This window comes from Podarcis tiliguerta (genome assembly GCF_965153285.1).
Source record: "Podarcis tiliguerta genome assembly, chromosome: 3".
Lineage (NCBI taxonomy): Eukaryota > Metazoa > Chordata > Lepidosauria > Squamata > Lacertidae > Podarcis > Podarcis tiliguerta.
Window position 1 is genome coordinate 36,115,253 of NC_139536.1, and position 20,937 is coordinate 36,136,189.

The following is a 20,937-nucleotide window of genomic DNA, read 5'->3' on the forward strand; positions in this document are numbered from 1 at the left end:
CTCATGGAATTACAAGAAAAACATTTGCCTTCCTGGGCCCTGATCTTGAAAAAAACAAGCTCTGTCCAGGGGTCCTTTACCTACCTTTCTACCTACTAGTAGTTGGAATATTTGAAAAGAACCAGGTTTATATCCGTACTTTGCACTGAGGTTTACAGCGTGACCTCGGACCAGTCACCCTCCCTTAGCCTAACCTGCCTCCCAAAGTGTTTGTGGGAATAGAACGAGTGGGGTGAGGAGAGAACCATGTAAATGCAATGCAATGCAATGCAATGAATGAATAAACAAATAAAAATATTTTATGCTGCTATTCAGAAAATTGAACTTGACGGCCCTCCATAAAGCAGCAGATCACAGCATAGGACTGGGGACTCACAGCCTCTTTTCATTCTGTCTTCTCTAAAAACTACCATTTAGCTATAAAATAAATAAAGCAACCACTATTGACATCTTTTCAGATCATTCATTACACCTGTTGAATCACATACAAGCTATGTCCCTCAACAAGTACACCACATCCATTAGCGGAGACAAATCATATTGCACACACACAAGTTAATGTTAAGCAATTATAAATACCATTGATTTCAAAAGGAACCTTAAAGTGGGTAGATGTGCCTATTATTTTTGACTACTGTATTTATTCTCACAAATGGCTGTCACAATCCAGAAAAATATGTGCATATCGACAGGCTTTTTCATTTTGTCTTTTAGCATGCAAACCTAGTCTTTTCACCTCAGGCCTTCATAGCTGGATCTTACCTGCTTTTCAGACTTCTCACCTGTGCTGGAAAATGGTAAAGGAAGTTCAGTAGCTGGTACCCTGGATCACTAATCTGATAAAAGGCTGCCCGAATGACACAGTGTAATGAAGACTGTTGCATTTTCAGTAGATCCATCAGCCAGAGCTCTACCGGTCCTTTTGCATTTACTGGGGTGTCCAACTGAAAAATTAAAAGTTGTGTATTCATTATTCAAAATGGAGTTTACAGTATCTTTAGTTTGATTAAGAAAGGAGACAATGTACTAACTGGTGAATACCAGAAGTTTGTGCATTTCTGCTCAGGAATAAGGCAGGCAAATCAAACTGGATGCCTCAAAATTCTGCAAAACTAAGCAAGTTCCTCTGGCGCAACACGAAGCTCATTGTAGAAAGTGTGATATGGAAAGTTCTGGTATGCTTTCAGATTGGATGGGGGACTGCATGCTGAGATTCCTGCATTGCAGGAGGTTGGACTAGATGATCCTCAGGATCCCTTCCAACTCTACAATTCTATGATTCCATGATCCTAATAGTCCCAATTCTTCCATTTTTGGATGTCTAAAAAATTACCAGTAAACTAAAGCAATTTTCTCAACAACAAATATATATAAAAGGGAGAGTTCAAATGGGGTACAATGAGACCATAAGAAGAGACTGTTGGTCTTACTTTAAATGTGTTTCTTAATGGGAACTAGAATACCACCAAGTGAGATTGTGTTCCTCCTGTTACTTGAGGCAGGAAAAAATGTTTACCTAGATTACTTAGTGCATCAGGATATTGAGAAAGAAGAATTAAGTGATGAGTTGGAGTTCAATGAGCTTATTTTGACAAGATTGTTTAACGAAGCTTATTTTTTGCAATTGTTATGCAAGGCATCCTTTGACTTCAGATATACCCAGCACAACCTAAACAGCCAGTTCCTTGTGTCATGGAGCTGCTGTCCTGAGTTTCAAACCACTATTCAAACCTCACAGAAAGACCTGATCGCAGGGGTGGCCATTGTGGGGTGGAATTAATTCATTTTCAGTGTACTGAACTGTGTCACACAAGTTGATATTTTTATCTCAAAACTAGTACGGTTTCCCTTGTTCCTGTCTTCATGGCTAGATAAAAAAGGATGTGAATTTGGGGGGTTGCATCAAACACTCAGGAGTGATACACTGCTCACCGTAAGATCCTACACACAGAGTTAACTGGGAGTAAATTGCATTAAACACAGAACAAGCTCATCTAAGACTAGAATTCACAGGTACACACACAGAAAAGCTAATATGATTGTGCTCTTCCTACTGCTGAGGGCTCCATTCTGGTCTGTCTACCTCATCTAATGAGTAAGAATCTACTTCATAAAACATGGTTTACTGAGGAACAAAAGAACTAGAGTATTGTTATAATTTTAAACAGTTGCTGTACATATGATAAAATATGTCAAAGAGCACTGCCTACTGCTACTTCATGGGCTTATAGCTCATACATTCTAAAGCTTCATACTGTATGGTAAAAATGTTAATGTTAAAAGTTAGTTAATGTATAAAGCCTAACTCCATTCTACCCTATCCACACTCATCAAAAGCTAGCCAAATATTTTATATCTCAAAAACATTTTATCACCATATTCAGGCTTTGGCAAGTCTAAGGGGTGGGTGGGATTGTTTTTAGTTAAGATATTCTAATTAGAGAACGGTCCTCTTACATCCTTCTGCACAAAGAAATAGCATTTTATTTTTAACTGAGCCAAATTTCTAGGATGGTAAGTAGGGAAAGATTAATTATAAAATTCAGAATCATACTAAATTATATTTTTAAAATGAAAATATTACAGGAATTTTTTCTCCTTCTCTTGATATGACTGCCATTATGCGATCATAATCCTTTGGATGAAATTCCACTTCATTTATGTTGTCCGATAAACCAGGCAAATGTGGCTGAAAGAAAAATAAAATCCATGAATGCACGTAGTATTCTAGCCAGGACATTTTCACAAATTAGCTTATTTTGTAAATGAGCACAATTTCTGAATTAAAGAGAAGAGCACATGATGTTGATGGCCAGATCCCAACATGGATTTCTTCCCACCATGGGAATTTACTCCTTGGTAAACAACTGCGTTCAGCCAAAGGTTATTTGAATTTATAGGAGAGTTTCCACTAGGAAGTGACAAGAGGGAGCCATGCTGGAGTGATGAGAGTATAGTAGTTAATGTGCAGGAATTCCTGGAATTCACCCTAAGTCTGGCTATAACAAGAGCCTCTATTTTCCAAGATATGTTAAACCATTTTGATTAAACTAGCATAAATCATGCTTATAGTCACTAACTCCTTGCACTGTAGTTTTAAAGGTACATGAAGTACAGAAAATCAGAGCTGTTTCAAATTTGTTCTGCATTTAGTAAATACTATTTTTCCATATATATGTTGGAACCTACCTGAATAGTGTGTGAATCACTAGCTTGTCCAAGTATTTCCAGAAGAGCAGGGTCAGAGATAAAAAAGAATCTGGGAAACAGCAATCTTTTCTTTTCCAAATATCTTTAATAAGAAAAGAGATTTATTTCAGAAAACGTTTTCCCCTCCATTTTTCAAAGTGCACTTACTTGGGAGTTTCAAATAAATGTATGTAATATCAATCCGAGATGTAAATTTGCCAGTGGGGCAGAGCCACCATGCTAACTTTTGGGTAGGTGAGTGTTTACCAGGAAGGAGAGAGAAGGGATGAAGCATCAGAGGGGTGGGCAAGGTGCAGGTGTACCAGCAGAACCAATCCAGTGTTTCTGTTGCACTTTGGTGACCTCTCTGCCACCTCCCCATTCTGGTAAGCGAGCCACCTACCAGGTAGCAAACTGCTTCTGATCAATCCTATGCAAAGGATGCATAGCAACAAATCTCAGGATTGCATGCTGAGTTTCCAGTACCCACAAAAGCTTATGCCATAATCAAAGTTTTAATATTTAAGATGCCACAAAACTCCTCATTGGCTTGGTTTGCAGCAGAGTTAACATGGCGACTCCTTTGGAAGTTCTCATGCCCATCTGTGGACAGCTTCAGAAGCCTAAGACCTCCACAGGTTGAACCTGGAAATGCTTCTGGAGCTACTGCTGGTTTTTATTAATTTCCTGGGTCAAAATTGCTTTGCTGCTCTTCTTGCTCTGCTCCTCTGCATTATAACAAGCTTCTGCCCTTTCTGGCCATTATATCCACTTTCCTTTATCTGTGCAACTTACGGGCATCCAGATTATAGACCCAACTTATGCTTCTAGCTCTTGCCTATTCCCAATTCTTTTCTTGCCTTAGGAAGCCTTTCCTCATGACCTTGCTAGTAGTAACACTATCTGTTTCCTTTCACAACCACCTGACTTGATGACTTCTTCTGGATTTCTGAACTCTGCAATCCTGGTTTTGCCCTCCCCATGCTAAGGGGGCCCTCTCATTGCAAGCACATGACAGTTGCAGTGCCAGGCAATACAATGAGATGGCAACAATCTTTGCTCTCCAGGAGTCCATAGAAAGCACACAACAAACGGGTGTAGATGAGAGTTTGAGATGGCAGCAGGGTTTCTCATACCACATGCACAACACCCTAAAGGCCTTGGGAGCTTGCCTGTTCCCCATTTCTGGTAAGAAGATGTAGTAAGTAAGTGATGGAAGAGGGATTTATGATGTGACTGGGCCAAAGCTGCTCTGTCCCACGTGCCTCACATCCAATGCTACTTTAGCTTTTGCATATTGTGGTACATGCTAATGGATGATAAATCAGTGTTCACTGGTATTTATTTTCAGCCTGCATAAACAATAATATTGAGACTCATTCAGGCCATTTGTAGTTTCAGGGTTTTTTGTGTTTTTTACAATTTATTCCCACACACATCCTTTTAAAAATACCCATCCCAGCTACTGCCTAGTGCCCAACATCACCTAAGGTCATCCTTGACCTTAATCGGGGAGCTACAGATCAAAATTCCTCCAGCTTCTCCCAATTCCTAAAATTCTGGTACTAGAAAATTAAAAGTATAAAAAGTGAAGCATGGGTGTATAGAAGCCTAGATTTATGGGAAGATCTACTATAAACAGAAGAAAATATTCCTGCTTTTTACCTTCCAATATTATCTGTACTTTGAGCCATAACTTAGCTTTGGCAATTGACTGTCTGGAGTGAATTAATAAAAATATGCAAGACTAGAACAGTAATTATTTATTTGCAAAGTGATTTTTATATTATTATTATTCTGATTTTTTTTTTTTACCAAACTAAAAAATATACCAAAGACCATAAGCAAATTTACATATATGGGCCTAAACTCATAAATCTGCACTGAGCATGCCAGCTGCACATGCTACAAATCAATCCCCTAAAATCTCTTAATAACTTCCCAAAACACCATTCCCAGAACTCTCCCCTTAATACCAAACACGAAATGACACTAAAAATTAAGAAGCATGCAATGTTAATTAAAACCATAAAAAGTTAATTAAGATGGACTATTACTTTGACCTAAATTAAAAGGATCAGATTTTTTTCAAAAAGTTTGTAAACTTTGTACCCTGTCAACGACTTCTGGCACACTTCCAACTGCTCGTGTAAATGCGGTAAAAGCTGCCCCATAGTCTCGTCTCCAACACAGCAGTTAACTACATTGGGGTTTTCATGAGCTCGCTGCATTATTTTTATCCATGATTTGTCAATGTTTTGAAAACGTTTTGCTTCCTAAACAGAGTAAATGTAATGGAAACGTGAATATTACGTTATTCTAACGTGCGAACTACTGCTACGCAGCTACATTTCAAGATCAATATTTACCTAACTTAACCATGATAGAATTACCTGAGGTAACTGCTTGGCAATATCTCCACCTACAAAAACAGCTTCAAGATAAACCCAGAGGTTTTGCACAATCAACCATTCTTCAATTATATCGCTGGAGGTACTAAGTTTGAACACCCAGTTCTGAATCTCTTTTTTAAAAGGTGCATTGTATCTGAGAATAGGAGGCAAGAAATAGCAGCATGAAATTCAAGAGCGACCCTTTTCACAATATTATTGTTACTATATTCTTTTAACAACTCCCCCCCACACACACTTTAAATATCTCTATTTGGTAGTGCCTTTGTGTAGATAAACCTTTTTTCTCTTCCCTCTTCCCCGCTCCTCGAATTTTGGAGCTAACTGTGGTTCAGCTTTACAATTTTAAAGGTATTGTGGCCTTAGAATCATAGAATCATAGTGTTGGAAGAGACCACAAAGGCCATCGAGTCCAACCCCCTGCCAAGCAGGAAACACCATCAGAGCACTCCTGACATATGGTTGTCAAGCCTCTGCTTAAAGACCTCCAAAGAAGGAGACTCCACCACACTCCAAAACCTTGATACAACTTGTGATTTACCTGGAGTGAGGCAAACCATGAGTATTTGGACATAACGCTAAGCCAAATCGCAGCTTCGCTCCCACTAGAAGCTGAAGGAGGGGAGGAGTGAAGCACCTATGATTTTCTCACTATGTGCCAGCATGCTTGCTCATTCATGCTAAGCCATTGTTTGGCTTCATGTAACCTGTGAACCAGGACTATGGCGAACTCTTGTTGGGCCCAAACCACAGGATGCAACCATACTTAGAAGTAGGTTTTTGTAACTGTGGTTTAGACTACCTTAGCGATAATCTTGGTGCAGATGAAATACTAAGAGTTTGCTCCAAAACTGAAAGAGAGAAGGGGAGGACACTTACAAAAGAGGGGACAAAGAGAGAGGTGCACATCTGCAAGCTTCTCCTAATCGCCTAACTGTAATAAGGTAACTAGGCACTGTTACATTTGCACCAAGCTGGTATTGGTGGCTGTAGCATCCTACTGTCCTGGCCATTGCTTAGGGTGGAGAATGGATAGTAGATGAGCACCTTGTCTGACCTCAGAGAGCACAGCTCCAACTCTATGGCCAAAATTACTCAGGTACCATGAACGTACTTGCCTGGGTACTGTGCCAGTTGTCTTGGTTAAATAGGGCAAAAGGGTACTGTCTCTCTTCTGTCCTACTCAGCCACAGTTGGAGAGAAGTGAGAGATCACTGGACTTTTTGTTAATATTGTTTATTATGTCTTTAAATATCTGTGACTTGTAAGGTGCCTTGGAAAAAAATAATATCCTGAAAGGCTGGATATAGAGAGTTGTAAGAATGAGACAAAAATGTTAATAAAAACATTCTACAAAATCTGTGAAACTACCTGTTACTCATCAAAGAGCCCAGGATCATTAAGCTGTCCTCCATCAGTGTAATAATTTCAGCAGATTCTGTTCCCTTGAGAAGTAGCTCTCCTCTTCCTTTGAATGCTGAAAAACTCAAGATCTGATTTGCCCAACTGTCAATTACTTGAGCTAGCTTAGCTTCAATATCCTTTTCTTTTATAGCAGATATACAGATGTCCTGCAAAGAAAGAAAGATCCTTAATTTTTAAAAATATTGATATGCCAATTGAGGAATCTCAATAAAGACACCTTACTTGTGCCCATGTTTAGGTATACCTCTTTTGTGTACTGACACAAACATTGCTACGCATGAGCAAAGAAAGGCATACCTTCTAGGCCAGGGGTTCCCAATTGGTGATCCATGGACCCCAGTGGGTCCTCGTAACCCACCCAGGGAGTCTGTGGTGCCATTCACATAACAAAAACTACCATAGAGATATTAAAATTTTCAGAAGTAGAGGATCCATGGCTTAGCCTTTGAAAAACAGGTGGTCCACAATACTTAGCTAATTGGGAATGACAGTTCTAGAGCATGCTCACTGACTCTCAAACTGCACCTCAGTCTGGCATTCTCTTTCAATGTAAAAATGCAACTGTATGGAAGACTACCTCAATGTCATCTTTATGCTTGAGAAGCGGTGCTTCCATGATATTCCGAAGGCAAAAGGAATCTGATTCCACATCAAATGGATGCCCAGTTGTATCAGAAATACGGTTCCAGTGTCTTAGTTTCATTGCTTTATTAGTCATCATTTCCAGCAGTGGGCAGGACTCACTGAAATCATCTATTCTTTTCTTAAGATCTAAAAATGCTTGCCAGTCTTTGAGCCCCTTAGGTAGTTTGCGGCACCTTTCATTGAAAAAGATCGAACATTTTACTATTTTAAACCTAAAATGTGCAAATATCTTAACAGAAACAAAACAATAAGCTCATTTTTGAAGAAGAAAAACTTCTAAAAGCTTTCCTAAAAACAAATGCATTTGCATCCTAGAGGATTTCATGATTGGGATCAGACAGAGCAAGTTCTCTAAAACTGGAACCACAGCTTAGGAGGCATTGCTGTGACTACCTGCTGATGTTGCTTCCCAGGTGTTAGGAATCTTAGGCAGGACTGATCCTGCTTACTTTAAGAGATGCAAAGGCTCATACTATTAAGGTATGCTAGAAAATTCCACCAGAAATGGAAATGGGAGCAGAAATTGTCACTATTTGTATATTCATCCAAGGTCAATAACAGAACTTGCACAAGCAAATACTGGCTTTTGCAATTGTCGTTTTTAATTCCCCAAACATTACATAAATAACCATGTCATTTTCTGCATTTTTCTGACATTTGTCTTACGCTGAAATGCATCCAAATTACTCACATAATTAATTATGTAGTTAATTACATTAGTTTCAGCCGTAGGCAACAGGGGAAGCAATGGCACAGGTTTTAGCAGAAGATAAAATGAATTTGACCAAACTGCTGGAGGCAGTGGAAGACAGGAATGCCTGGTGTGCTCTGGTCCATGGGGTCACGAAGAGTCGGACACGACTAAACGACTAAACAACAAAAATGTACATAGTGTGGTGGATGGTTTGCAAATCATGTAGAAAGTAAGCTCACCTGTTTTGAAACTCCAGAAGTTCAGCATTAATTTTTTCAATATCTACATCTCCCCAGAGAATTTCATAATACCCACTGATATTATTCATCACAGTATCGTACAATCCATACAGTTTTTGAAGCAAACTTAGCTCCTTCCTGCAAAAAAAACAACCATCATGATGGAGCCACTAGCATACCTTCTATTTGTAAAAGTGGGACGTGCGTGGTGCTGTGGTCTAAACCACTGAGCCTCTTGGGCTTGCTGATCAGAAGGTCAGTGGTTCGAATCCCCGCAACGGAGTGAGCTTCCATTGCTCTGTCCCAGCTCCTGCCAACCTAGCATTTCGAAAGCACGCCAGTGCAAGTAGATAAATAGGTACTGCTGTGGCAGGAAGGTAAACAGTGTTTCCATGTGCTCTGGTTTCTATCACGATGTTCCTTTGCACCAGCAGCGGTTTAATCATGCTGGCCACATGACCCAGAAAGCTGTCTGCGGACAAACACCAGCTCCCTCAGCCTGAAAGTGAGATGAGCGCCGCAACCCCATAGTCGCCTTTGCCTGGACTTAACCGCCCAGGGGTCCTTTACCTTTTACCTTTACTTTGTAAAAGTGCAGCTGATTTAATCTGAACTATGATCAAAATAGTGGCCCCCCTGGGAGAGGCACAGATTTATCCCAAGGGGTTCACAGATTGGGGCGGGGAGAGACTTTAGCCTTCAAGACTTAAGATTTTTTCCCCATGAGGCAACTGAGCATCAGGGTGCTGAATTCCAGAAACACTGAGGAGAAGAGAGAAGACAGCTGTGCTGGTACACACATACATCTGCTGCCACATTCACAGAAATTTAGATTCCAAGATGCTTATACTAAAAGTCTTCCAGCCTGCTGCCCAACTTCATTCTGTTAATATCTTACACAACTGCAGTTTCAGTTCCAAATCTAAGCAAAAGCTTTCTACAGCTGATTTTAACTGCTCCTCTCTTAACACCCCTTCTGCCTCATCACTCCCACGACTCACTTTTGATTCTGCAGAACAAACATCACATGCAAGACACATCTCATAGCTGTCCCTCCTTCTTTATTTCCTCCTGTGATTCTTCACATTATAGCAAGTTTTCAGAGGAGCTGAGTTCTGAAGATTATATATAGTGTCCCCAGTGTACAAATACAATATTGTGCAAATGTCTCTCCCATCATTAAAGCCTTCCTACAATGCTTAACTTATTCTGGCAGGTAGAACAATTTTCCACAGTTACCTGATTTTATGTAAAACTTCATAGTCCGTGACAGGCAATCCAAATAGCTGCTCACCAGATGAATAAGTAATAAATTTCCTCCAGAGCTCATCAAAATTGGCCTAATAAATAACAGAAATTAACAAAGGATTTAGATTATGTAACACAAACATAGCTATCCTTTACTACATGCATATCCAAGACAAGTCCCTTGGGCTTCATTCTCATATGAGAAGTCTGGGGATTAGATCAGGCATAACATAATGTTCATGATGCAGTTTGTACGCATGAATGTATTACTTGCAGATCTCTGTGAATGCCAATTACACAGGGCCAGTTCACTCTGGCATGCTAATCATTTGATGGCTGAAGCAATGTTTTTCAATGAAGTTGGTTCCTGCACTCAATAGCTATGAGTTGTCAAGTATGGAGTAATCAGGTGGTGAGAAATCAACTACTATATATGCAATGTTTATGTTAACTAGGCCATCAGCACTTTCCTAGATTGGTTTGGATACTGCAGTCATGTGATATCTTCTTATCAAAAATGCTTCATGTGATCAGCATTTAGATTTATTATATTTTAAAATCTTTCTAGCTTGTGTGCATTGGCTGAAAAGATGCTGTCACCATATCACCTCCCCAACCTTTGAGAGCAGGCCATAGGGGATGCAAACCTGCCTCGGATTAAGACCTAAAAGAGTGGAGGACAGCTCAGAGTGGAAAAAGTACTCCTTAAAATACCCTACTCCCAAGTAATTTAGGTTTTAGGTCCTAATACCAGGACTTCAGGTTGGGCCTGGAGCCCATGTAGTCAGCACAAACGACCTTGGTTCCCTACAATACGGTCACATGCACAAAGTCCTACAAAACAACTGGGGGAAAACAGGGAATTTGAAGTCTGCTGGTATAATATGTGGCAAATACATATGTGTGAAAAGGCTTGGTCAATGATCAATTTGATCAATTAATGATCAATTTGATCATTAGCTATAACACAGAAGTGGTTGGCAATGTCGCAGGGATCTCATTGCCCGTATCACTGCTGTTTACTAGGAGGGGGAGGGGGAGGGTCAACATGGTGCAAATGCAATGGTGAGAGCACAGGATTGACTCCTCCAGTGCATTTGCATCGCAACAACCTCACCCTCTACCTGCGAGCAAGCTGCAGTAATGTGGGTGACAAGTCAGACAAGCATCACTACTCTACCAACTACTGCTGCCATAATCAAACAATGTCTGAATTTACAAATATGCAGAAAGGGGCAGCGGCTGCACACTGCACTCACATTCTGATAGTAGGCTACCTTGTACTGTTTGATGAGCTCTTCTTATCTTTCACAGAGTCAAACAGCTACACAAGATTTAGGGCAGTCATTTGACAGTGCCATATAAAAGGTTAGTCTCAAGGTTATCATAATGAGAATCAAAACAGCAAGAAATACAATGGCATAGGCCCCGATAAATGAAAAGTAGAAAATGTTTACAGATTAAAACTCTTATGGGACTAAAGCTCAGATATAATGCAATACTTCAATAAAAACAATTTGGTGTATAACTAGTTAGAATGAAGCAAACTGTCATGCAGAAATTGTTTTGGCTCCCCTTGTTTCAGAGTGGGTGCCTCTAATACCTCACGCTTCAGGTGGGCCCCCAAAAGGATTCAACCTTTCTTTTAAAAATATATTTCCAAAGACAAAGCAAAACATGTGATGCAGTTACTGCAGAGTGTGAGTCTAAAACTGGGACTGAGACTGAGGGGAATAACTGAGAGGCAACAGAACAACTTGCATCCACAAAAGGCAGAGAGGAAACACAGGCACGTTCCAGAGAAGTCAGTTTACTTCCTTCAGTTTGTCTTTCCTGTCTTTGACCACAAGGCGAAGCAAAATCCCTGGCTAATGATGCCAGAAGCGGCTTAGTCATGCTGGCCACATGACCTGGAAGCTGTACGCCGGCTCCCTCGGCCAATAAAGTGAGATGAGTCGGCCACGACTGGACCTAATGGTCAGGGATCCCTTTACCTTTACTTTACCAATGGGAGAAGGTGAGATATAAATGTAATTGATTAATTAAGGTGCTCTGGGAGGCTTTTTGGCTGAAGGCAGGTAGAAATGCTCTAAATAAATAACCCATAAGTGAAGGCAAAATATTCTAGGGCACTACTGAGAACTGTACTGAATAAGGTGCCCACCAGTGTCAATGTTCTGTGGAGTTTAACAAATCAAAAAGAAGGGTTGCTGAATCATCCATTAAGGCCTACCCAAATACCCCACCACTCAGTTTAACATCTTAAACATTCTTACCTGAAATATCTGCAATCTGTTGCTAGCTTCTTGAGGTGGTGTATTTGGAACCATGGGTCCCTCCTGTAATAGGCAAAATGTAGCCAATAATTAATATATATTTAAAAAATAACTCTGAATCCTATGCCCCATTCTCATATCCACTCAACACACATAGATATCACAAGGACTAGATAAATTTCATGTTATACATAGGAATGCATGTGGAATTTGATTTCCATAAATTCCAATGCAAACTGGTCTGATTATCTCCCATAGCAGAATACAACTATCTTTCAGATTTTGCACTTCTCTGAATTTTGGTGCCACCCTTGGGTAAAAAAAATACTTCAATACATTAAAAATAAATAGCTGCAAAATAAAATAAACTTAGAGATGTACATGTTGCGATAAAATATACATTTAAATCCGTATTTTTGGAATTTATTTATATCCCAAGATGATTTTAATGCATTTTATAAAAAGGAAACACCTGCAGATGAATGTAGGAAAAGGAGAGCAGTTTATTAATTTATTAATAAAGGCATGCAAAACTGATATAGGCTGCAAACAGACTGACCTGTCCATCATATGTTATAGGCCTTCATGTATTAGACTGCCTATAATACATATTCTAAAACAGAACAGCAGAATTGTTTTTGACTGGATATTATAATTTCTGCTAAAGCCATATATGACCTAAATTTGTTTTTTTCAAACCACTTGCTTTTTCTTAATCATAGTGCTTTGCTTTGCTTTGCTTTGCTTTGCTTTGCTTTGCTTTGCTCAACACAAGACAAAGTTAGATGAGACAATTTACATATGTATAGTGTGAGATATATATGTATGTGTCTTCTCTGCAAACTGTTCAAATAAATTACCATTTCATATGCTGTTTCATAGCCCGACACATCCTCACGGAAAACCTCAACAGCCTCCAGTAGCTGGCTCTTAAACTTGGGCTGCACTTGAATCAGCTCATCTTGAACACTGGCCTGCAATATAAATGGATGTTCAAAAACTCCAAGAAAGTAGCACCCGTACAGTTTCAACTTTATCTATTCAAATGTGGATGGGCTGCCCTCCAACTCTAGGACTCAGACAGCAAATGTCAGTATGACGTAGAAATAAACTGGTTTATAAGTTGCCTCTTCGGAAGGATTCCAAAATACATGGAGCAGAAGAATTACACAGAAATAAAAAACGACCAGGTCTGTATCTTGTAGAAAGCAGATTTTGAGAGCGTCATGGGCAGGAAGCAGCTTAGCCAGTGGAGCACACTGGTGGAACCCACCTGGTGCCCCCACCACTGTGTCCATCCCACACTGTCTTCCCTATTACCTCTCCCCTCCCCAGAAGTGGCAGTGACCAGGCAGTTGGAAAGCAAAAATCTACCACGCTGAGCGAGTGCTACTGTCATGGGTGCATGGATGAGGAGCAAAAGTTCAAGTTCAAGTGAAAAGTCCTATAAGATCATAAAGGGAAGGGATATGCATCTTGCAGCCATGAGCCAGAAGAGGTAACTTGGTTTGGAAAGAAATGTGAAACACGGCTATTAGAATCATAAAATTGTAGAGTTGGAAGGAGCCACAAGGGTCTTAAAACAAACAATTGAGGAACACAAATCTCCAGTCCAGAAGCACCATAGAGATCCATAAACCAGGATTGTTGATCTTGGAGCACAGGCCAGATGACCTTATACATTCTAAGCTGATACTAATGAATTTTGGTGCCGCTCTTGGGTAAAAAAAATACTTCAATACATTAAAAATAAATAGACTACAACTGCCATTAATTAATTATTGTATAATGGTGTATGTTTCATATACTTACGGCTTTGCTTTGCAGCTTTATGAAAGAGTACCGTAATGTATCAACTCCTTCTGATTCCTCTTTTGTCACTTCAACTTCAAATCTATTTAAAATTGTATAAGCTTCCTAAAAACAAACAAAACAAAGAGCAGGATGCCTCACAATTCATATAGTCAAAAAAGCAATGTCAACCCCAGCTCTTTTTAAAAAACAAACAAACAAAACTTACTTCAATGGGCCCCATAGTCATATCCATTTCTATTTCCTTGTCTCGTATATGAGCCAGAGCTTCCATAGCAAATCTGACATCATCTAAATCTCGAATTGGTCGAGATAGTTTTTTCAAATATTCTGCTATAAATGTTATCATGTCTTGCATTTTCTTCTTGTACTCCTCATTTAAATAGCGGCAGAGTAACATTTTCCATGCTTTAGCTTCAATTGAGAGCGCCAATTTCATTGGTCCTATGGAAAAATTACAGTCTCTAGATCATACTGTACACAGAAAGCAACTACCTTTTTGCATGTCACCAATTGAAAGGAAATGGCACAGACAAGTTAGTAGGCAAAATTACAACCTTTAGGCTGTGACCCAAAAATTTTCTGCAAGTCGTTTTGCATGCCAAAGGGACTTTGGATTTGTATTTCCTAACCAACAGCTTTCAGAGGAGTCTCTTCAAAATGAAGGCTGTGCATCCTTCAGGCATGGGTCTACAGGAAGCAGCAGAATCTCAAATCCTTAAGCAGAAACTTAATGAGTCTTTCCTGTTCAATTTGTGCTAGATGATCAAAGCCCTGCTTCTTTAGATTTCGGTTATAGTTAGTAAAATAATATATGTTATTACATTTTCATGCTTTAGTCTCCCTTTGATCTCCTTAACAGAGCCCCCTGATGTCAAGTATCTAATTACAATTAGAGCCAATAAATTTAGTCATGGGGAGAAGGGATGTTTCCACTGTGTAATTATTTCATATAACAGGGCTAGAACTTAAGAATCAAGAGAAGACCTAGCAGTGCACAGAGGTTATCCATCACATGTTCCATGAATGTGCAAAGCGGCACGTAGGGCTGCCTGTGCTGGCCCTGCCCACCTCTGCCTTCAGACATTGGACAGACAGTATGAAGAGGAAACCTAAGCATGTTCAGCTGATTGTACATAGAGTCTTCCATCCTCAGCTGGAGGTTTCAGTCGCATGGAGCTGTCAGGGCTGCTCTGAGCTCCCCAGCCTCTCCATATGTTCACAGAGCACAGTTCACAGATAAGTTCTGTATTGGACTTTAAAGATGAGTGGATTATTTCCTAACATAATATGGTTGGTTACTGGGCTATGGCATGATCTTTTGTCTGCCTAATAATTGTAGTTCAAAGTAAAATTTCCACAAATGCCAGATTTGTGTTGCTATAACAAAATTATTAAAAAAAAAAGTATTAAGGTATTTCTCTAGGATGGACAAAAGACAATCTGAAGACCCAGAAACAACAAGAAAAGATCAATTCAAGATTGCAAGATCAACTTACACTTGACACAGCTATTCCAAACACTGCTCAGAAAAGCAAATAACTTGTTGCCCCCAAAGTGACAATTTATTTTCCTGCACATTGCACATAAAGAAAATGGTTTTCATACCTGTATTCAGTTCAATGGGGCCAACAGAAATTGTAGGTTTTAAATCTTCTATCTCTTGTTCAAAGGTAGCATAATGAAGAATCTCTGACCTGATCTCAGTCAGAGAAGGGTTACTGGCCAAAAATTGCTGTAAGCAGTTGGAACAGATTATTAACATGAATTATTTTATTCTGTTAAAACAGTATTCAGTATTGTAGTGTTACTTCAAAGGCTACATAAGGAGTGTGACACATCCATATAGCAGCTACAGCAGAGCTGCAAATAGCAGCTTGCCCAGGACATATTGCACTGGCCTGCATTGAGTCCCCTGCTCCAAACCCTGCTCTCCATGGATGCTGCCACCTACCAACTACCAGAATAACCCAGGAGCCTATTCCATCCACTTAAAGTCAAGATTCACAGTGGGAACAGCCCTGCACTTCAGTTTTCAGCCCACAAATACAATACAGCACTTATGTTCAGCTCCTCAAGCAAACTTTTTTTCTTCTGCTTTCTGGTAAAAACTGTGAATGTTGTTATATGAATAGGGTAGGATTTGAGGGGATTCGTGTGAGTCCAGGTCATCTGCACCCAGGGGACACTGACACTTAAGAGACCCTATGCACTAGCTTTTGAACCATGAACCAAGTTGAGTAAAAAGAAATGTAGTGCTTAAAATCACAACGAAGGCTCAGAATTCATTTTACCTGAACTTTCGCATCCCTGTCTTCTGTCCACAGAGCTTTATATTTTTGAAAGTCTTGCAGCGCTTCACTAGCTGCTTTCCGTACAGAGTTTACCGATGAGGACAGAAGCACAACTAACTTGGAAATATCTTTGTGTTCTGCCACTCCTGGATAGAAATTTCTCAACTTTCTTGCAGGATATGTCTCTTCTGGTGCTTCTGAGAAATATGGTTAACAACATAAATTCTGTAGCCTCTCTGTACACTCCCCTTCCATATATCAAAGCAGAGCAAAAACGTAAACAGCAGAAATCTACACTAATGAATATGTATTTCTTATTGAGCATAATCCATAAAAAAAAATTCACTGAGATTTAACCATTTTTTTATTTTTTTTATTTAATAGACCAGGTTACTACTTTACATTTCCTGGATTGTGCTCTCAGAATCTATTTTACTTACTTATGTATTTCTGAGAAATAAAGTCTACTTGTGTTTTTTGTTAATCCCTCTGGCACTCGCCAAGGCTTATTTCTTTATCTGGAATATATATCCTTTGCCTACTAATCAACGATATCAAGGGGGCTTGCAATATAGTCAATGTACAATAAGGATGACAGAGGACCTGAATACATTTGTTGAGGATAATGGTCCAAATATCCTCTCTTTAGATATACACTTTTCCCTTCTTCTCTCGCTGGCTGGCAAGCAGGCCCATAAAAACAAGGGTTTTGGCCACACGCACACACAGCAAATGTAAGTTGCGCTAGACAACTCTCTAAGGTATGTTTGGGTTCATGGGGCAAAAAGCAGCACCATAGCCAGAGGATGCACCAAGTCCCCTCAGAACACACCCTTTCTGCTCTCACTGGTTCCGCAACCCAAGAGGTGGTATCTAGTTGGCCTTGCTCATTGCTGGGGTCAGACTTTTTAAAAATTAAAGTGGCAGGAAGCTAAAGTCTCAGTTGCTAATGGCGCCACTGCTCTTTTGCCATGGTGCTACTGGGTTGTTTTCGGGGGTCATTTGGGTCCCCTGGCCTGTGCAGGATCCTCTGGGGTGCACAGGATCCTAGGCCCGAGAATCAGAAGTTGAACAGGTAATACATAAGAGGGGGTGTTTTATCCACAACACCATGCACATGTCACTTAAAAATTGGGCATTTCACAGTATAAATGCCCAGCTGGAAGTAGGCTGGGTTAAGTGTAGCTTTAAAGAACAGTTTTGAAATTTTAGAAGCAATGGCACTTTGTAATGGAAAAGAGGAGCAGAGGCTACTAACTTACTTTCTTCTTTTCTCGCTTTCCCTCCTATTAAGCTGGGTGATGCAGCAACATTGCTTTCCAGGGTGGTACTGGATCTTGGCGGGTGGTGCAGCTGTCCCCAGTGTGCCACCCCACGGCTTACATCCAGTGTCAACTGAATCATGCGGTTGATGGCTTGCTGGATATCATCCAAACTAGGCACCATTACCTATGTAGAACACATAAATGCTTTCCATTAGACACAATGCAACTGTCGTAAACCCAAATGTAACTCTCTTAAACCCAAACACAGTTTGGCAAGCATTTGCCGTCAGCAGCCCATAAGCCTGTGAGTTCTCAGCAAGAAGCTCTGGGTATTCTCATTTAAAAAAATTAAAATCATCTCCAGTTTTTGTATGTGAGTTGTATACTACTTCATCCAAATCTTCAAGAAATGTATTGAACAGCACTGCAAAAGTTAAGATAATCAGAAGAAATTAAGAAGTTCGCTTTCTTGATTGCATAAATCACTTACAACATTTGGAATAGCTAAGTGCACTTCAGCTTTTAGAAATGTAATAACATCTTCGGGTTTAGTAGTTGCTGTCTGAGGTAAATAGGGTGGTCGTCCAAATGAGCTGGAGCTGAAAAAGAAACAGGAAATGTTTTATTGATATGCCACTACAAAATGCCAAAATTGCAGGGGGGGGGGCAGACAGGACAGAGGGCACGCCAAGAGGGTTCTGTGGGGCAGCAAGGGGGAGGTTGAAGAGAGGAAGGGGGAACATCCTACTCTTCCAAGACAGGGAAAGTCTGGTCAATTGCTGTGTTTGTTTTCTTATGCCAGTGGCAAAAAAAGTACTAGCATTTTGTGAGTTGTGAAGGAATAGGACTGAGTCTTGTGGGAAAAGAAAATCCACTTCAAGATTTGAGAAGACAACTTGTTCAGTTCAGTTCAATTTATTGTGTTTAGTGAGCAGCCATTACAACCTGTGTGGAATTTTCTTCACCACACAAAGCCTCTTTTATCACATACCTTGAAACAAATATTCGCTTTTTAAGGGCATCCAAGGATAATCGGGTAGCTTTCTGTAGGCTGTCCAGCAACTGATGACTAAAATATGCAACTACTTCTTTGCATTCCTACAATTAAGAAGAATGTGTTCCTGTTAAATATATCCAGAAAACAGCCAACACTTTATCTCTCTTCTCTTTGTTTCTTCAAACCAATAGATCAGTTATCTAGGTATTACTGAGTTGATCACAGGGGATTCTTGTGAGACAAAATGAGATTTGACTTAGAATCTTCTTACATCCAGTAAAGCACCAGACCAGGAAACTCACACCTTGATCCTTCTTCATGGTACAGATCCTGCTTTGCCCTTCTATCTGCCCCAAACCCTGGGACTACTGAACTTGCCCTTGCTTGACCTCAGTGATGGCCATTCCCATAGTTAAGGACAAAAGACTGCAATCCTACTCTCACTTCTAAGTACCCCCAAAAGAATGGAGAGGGGAGGAAAAGCTAAATAACATTTGAAAATTGTCTGTACAACTTGTGTAATAGCTTTGCAAATAATTTTCTGTTCAGTTTCAGTAATGTGCGTCCTGCACTATATATCCGGTTACTCATTTGCAATGGAATACCTTTTTAAACTCATCTTCCTTCTCACTGTCCTCAGCGTCTTCACTACTAAGGATACCTGAAGACGCAGAGGTCTTCTCGTCTGATGAACTTCCAAATGCTACATGCTTCCCTTCTATTGAAAATAAAATATAAAATACATTTAATATAGTTCATTCAACTGATAGTCCTGTGCAGAAGTTCATACCAAACACTGTACATACGATGAAAGGGAAAGGATTACTGTCAGCTATTCATGCACTAAGACCTACTTTTTCCATAAGATTTTGCATACTTAAAGCACAATACATATAGGCCTCATCCCTGCAACCAATACACTACAAAATTGAGGTTAATAGGTCATGTAGGTCGAGCCTTTGCACAGTGGGCCCTATGCATATAAACCCCTCCACAAATGTTAATTCAATCATATAAAGGTCAGACAAAAACTGGGTAGGAACAACATGGGAGGCAGGGAGGCCACATTCACCCCAATTCTTCATCAGGTGAATAGCAGACATGGCTCGCACTCATCCCCACTTTGTGCATCACTGCAGCTGAGCTAGCCCTTGGCACCAAACATTATCCCAAAGTAATGGATCCGATTTGCCAATTTCCCTTACCTATACCTATACCTATATATTCCAGAGACCGTTCACCTTGGAGACCTTCTGCATAAATGGATACAGTCTAGCCTGAGATTTATACCGTCACTGGATACTATTGGAATGGCAATAAAGTTGCACACCACAACACTCTTCACAGCTGTGCAAGATTCCAGGGGTTACAGTCACTCACTCGGGGTTCATGTTTAACTTTGGAAATAAGGCACAGCCGACACTGTGGTGTCTTTACAATACAGTGGTACCTCTGGATGCGAACGAGATCCGTTCACACCCTGAAGCGAATGCAACCCACATCTGCGCGTCTGCGGGTCGCGATTCACTGAATGACGTCATTTTGCGTGTCTGCGCATGTGCAAGCGGCGAAACCTGGAAGTAACACATTCCGTTACTTTCGGGTCGCCACGGAGCGCAACCTGAAAACACTCAACCTGAAGTGTATTCAACCCGAGGTATGACTGTATATGGTTTATTTACACACATCTATATAACCTGAGCCTACTGTGGCGGGGTTTAAGGCGTTACACTCAAAAAGGGTCTGGTTTCCTCCATAAGCACAGCCCTGAATTCAAAAAGAAATCCTCTATGGTTCTCTGAACCTCTGCAGCTGGCAATATTTTGCATGCTGCCCCTTCCCTCCAGCCCAGCAAAACTCTAAAACTCTACTTTAGAAGTTTTGTCTTTCTAACTAATCATTCTGGCACAGAGCCATTCCCTTTGTCACATCTAACAAGCCATCTTTAGTGGCCATCACAAGGCTGGCTCCTGGCTTGTATTTTTAACATGATAAAGTCAGTGTATTACACCCAGGAATTAGAAGCGGGGTCCAGGCACCCCACAAACCTATAATGATACTTTCCAAGGCTCAAGCCCCTCTCTCGGAACAAAACCATTCCAGGCAACCTGCCCTTCAGAAAGAATAGAGAACTTTCCCAGTGGCTCCTGCTGATTTTGATTACCGAACCAATCAGCTTTCAAGTTGTCTACCCAATGCACATATTCTGCTACCAGAGATCTTAATTTCTTCTCTGCCTGTACCAGAAGAAATGTCACTTCTGACTGCAGTGCACGAGATTTCATACCCCAATGAATGATATGTGCCTTTGTGGTGGCATAGTCCAGTCTTATCATCACATATGAAGCTTCATCCATGGTACAGAGTGCTACAATGCCAGTCTTGCCACCTAAAGTTCTAACCAATTTAAGCTTTGACTTGTGACAGACTCCATGCACCCTG

At 40.3% G+C, this 20,937-nt stretch overlaps 1 protein-coding gene across 2 annotated transcripts in view; it reads right to left on the bottom strand.

Annotated features, from left to right (window-relative positions):
- DNAH8 (dynein axonemal heavy chain 8) overlaps positions 1-20,937 on the bottom strand; it is a 124,857-nt gene that overhangs the window by 72,056 nt on the left and 31,864 nt on the right. For both annotated transcript variants that reach the window (XM_083434372.1, XM_083434373.1), the window contains 19 exons: positions 19,101-19,213; positions 18,490-18,596; positions 17,989-18,097; positions 17,496-17,682; positions 16,234-16,430; positions 15,548-15,674; positions 14,148-14,383; positions 13,940-14,044; positions 12,988-13,101; positions 12,128-12,190; positions 9,843-9,943; positions 8,604-8,741; positions 7,603-7,843; positions 6,972-7,171; positions 5,583-5,736; positions 5,302-5,465; positions 3,190-3,292; positions 2,585-2,689; positions 783-944 (listed from right to left, as the gene is read on the bottom strand). In XM_083434372.1, the coding sequence (XP_083290498.1) occupies positions 783-944; positions 2,585-2,689; positions 3,190-3,292; positions 5,302-5,465; positions 5,583-5,736; positions 6,972-7,171; positions 7,603-7,843; positions 8,604-8,741; positions 9,843-9,943; positions 12,128-12,190; positions 12,988-13,101; positions 13,940-14,044; positions 14,148-14,383; positions 15,548-15,674; positions 16,234-16,430; positions 17,496-17,682; positions 17,989-18,097; positions 18,490-18,596; positions 19,101-19,213 (2,726 nt within the window). The remainder of the gene's footprint in view (positions 1-782; positions 945-2,584; positions 2,690-3,189; positions 3,293-5,301; positions 5,466-5,582; positions 5,737-6,971; positions 7,172-7,602; positions 7,844-8,603; positions 8,742-9,842; positions 9,944-12,127; positions 12,191-12,987; positions 13,102-13,939; positions 14,045-14,147; positions 14,384-15,547; positions 15,675-16,233; positions 16,431-17,495; positions 17,683-17,988; positions 18,098-18,489; positions 18,597-19,100; positions 19,214-20,937) is intronic.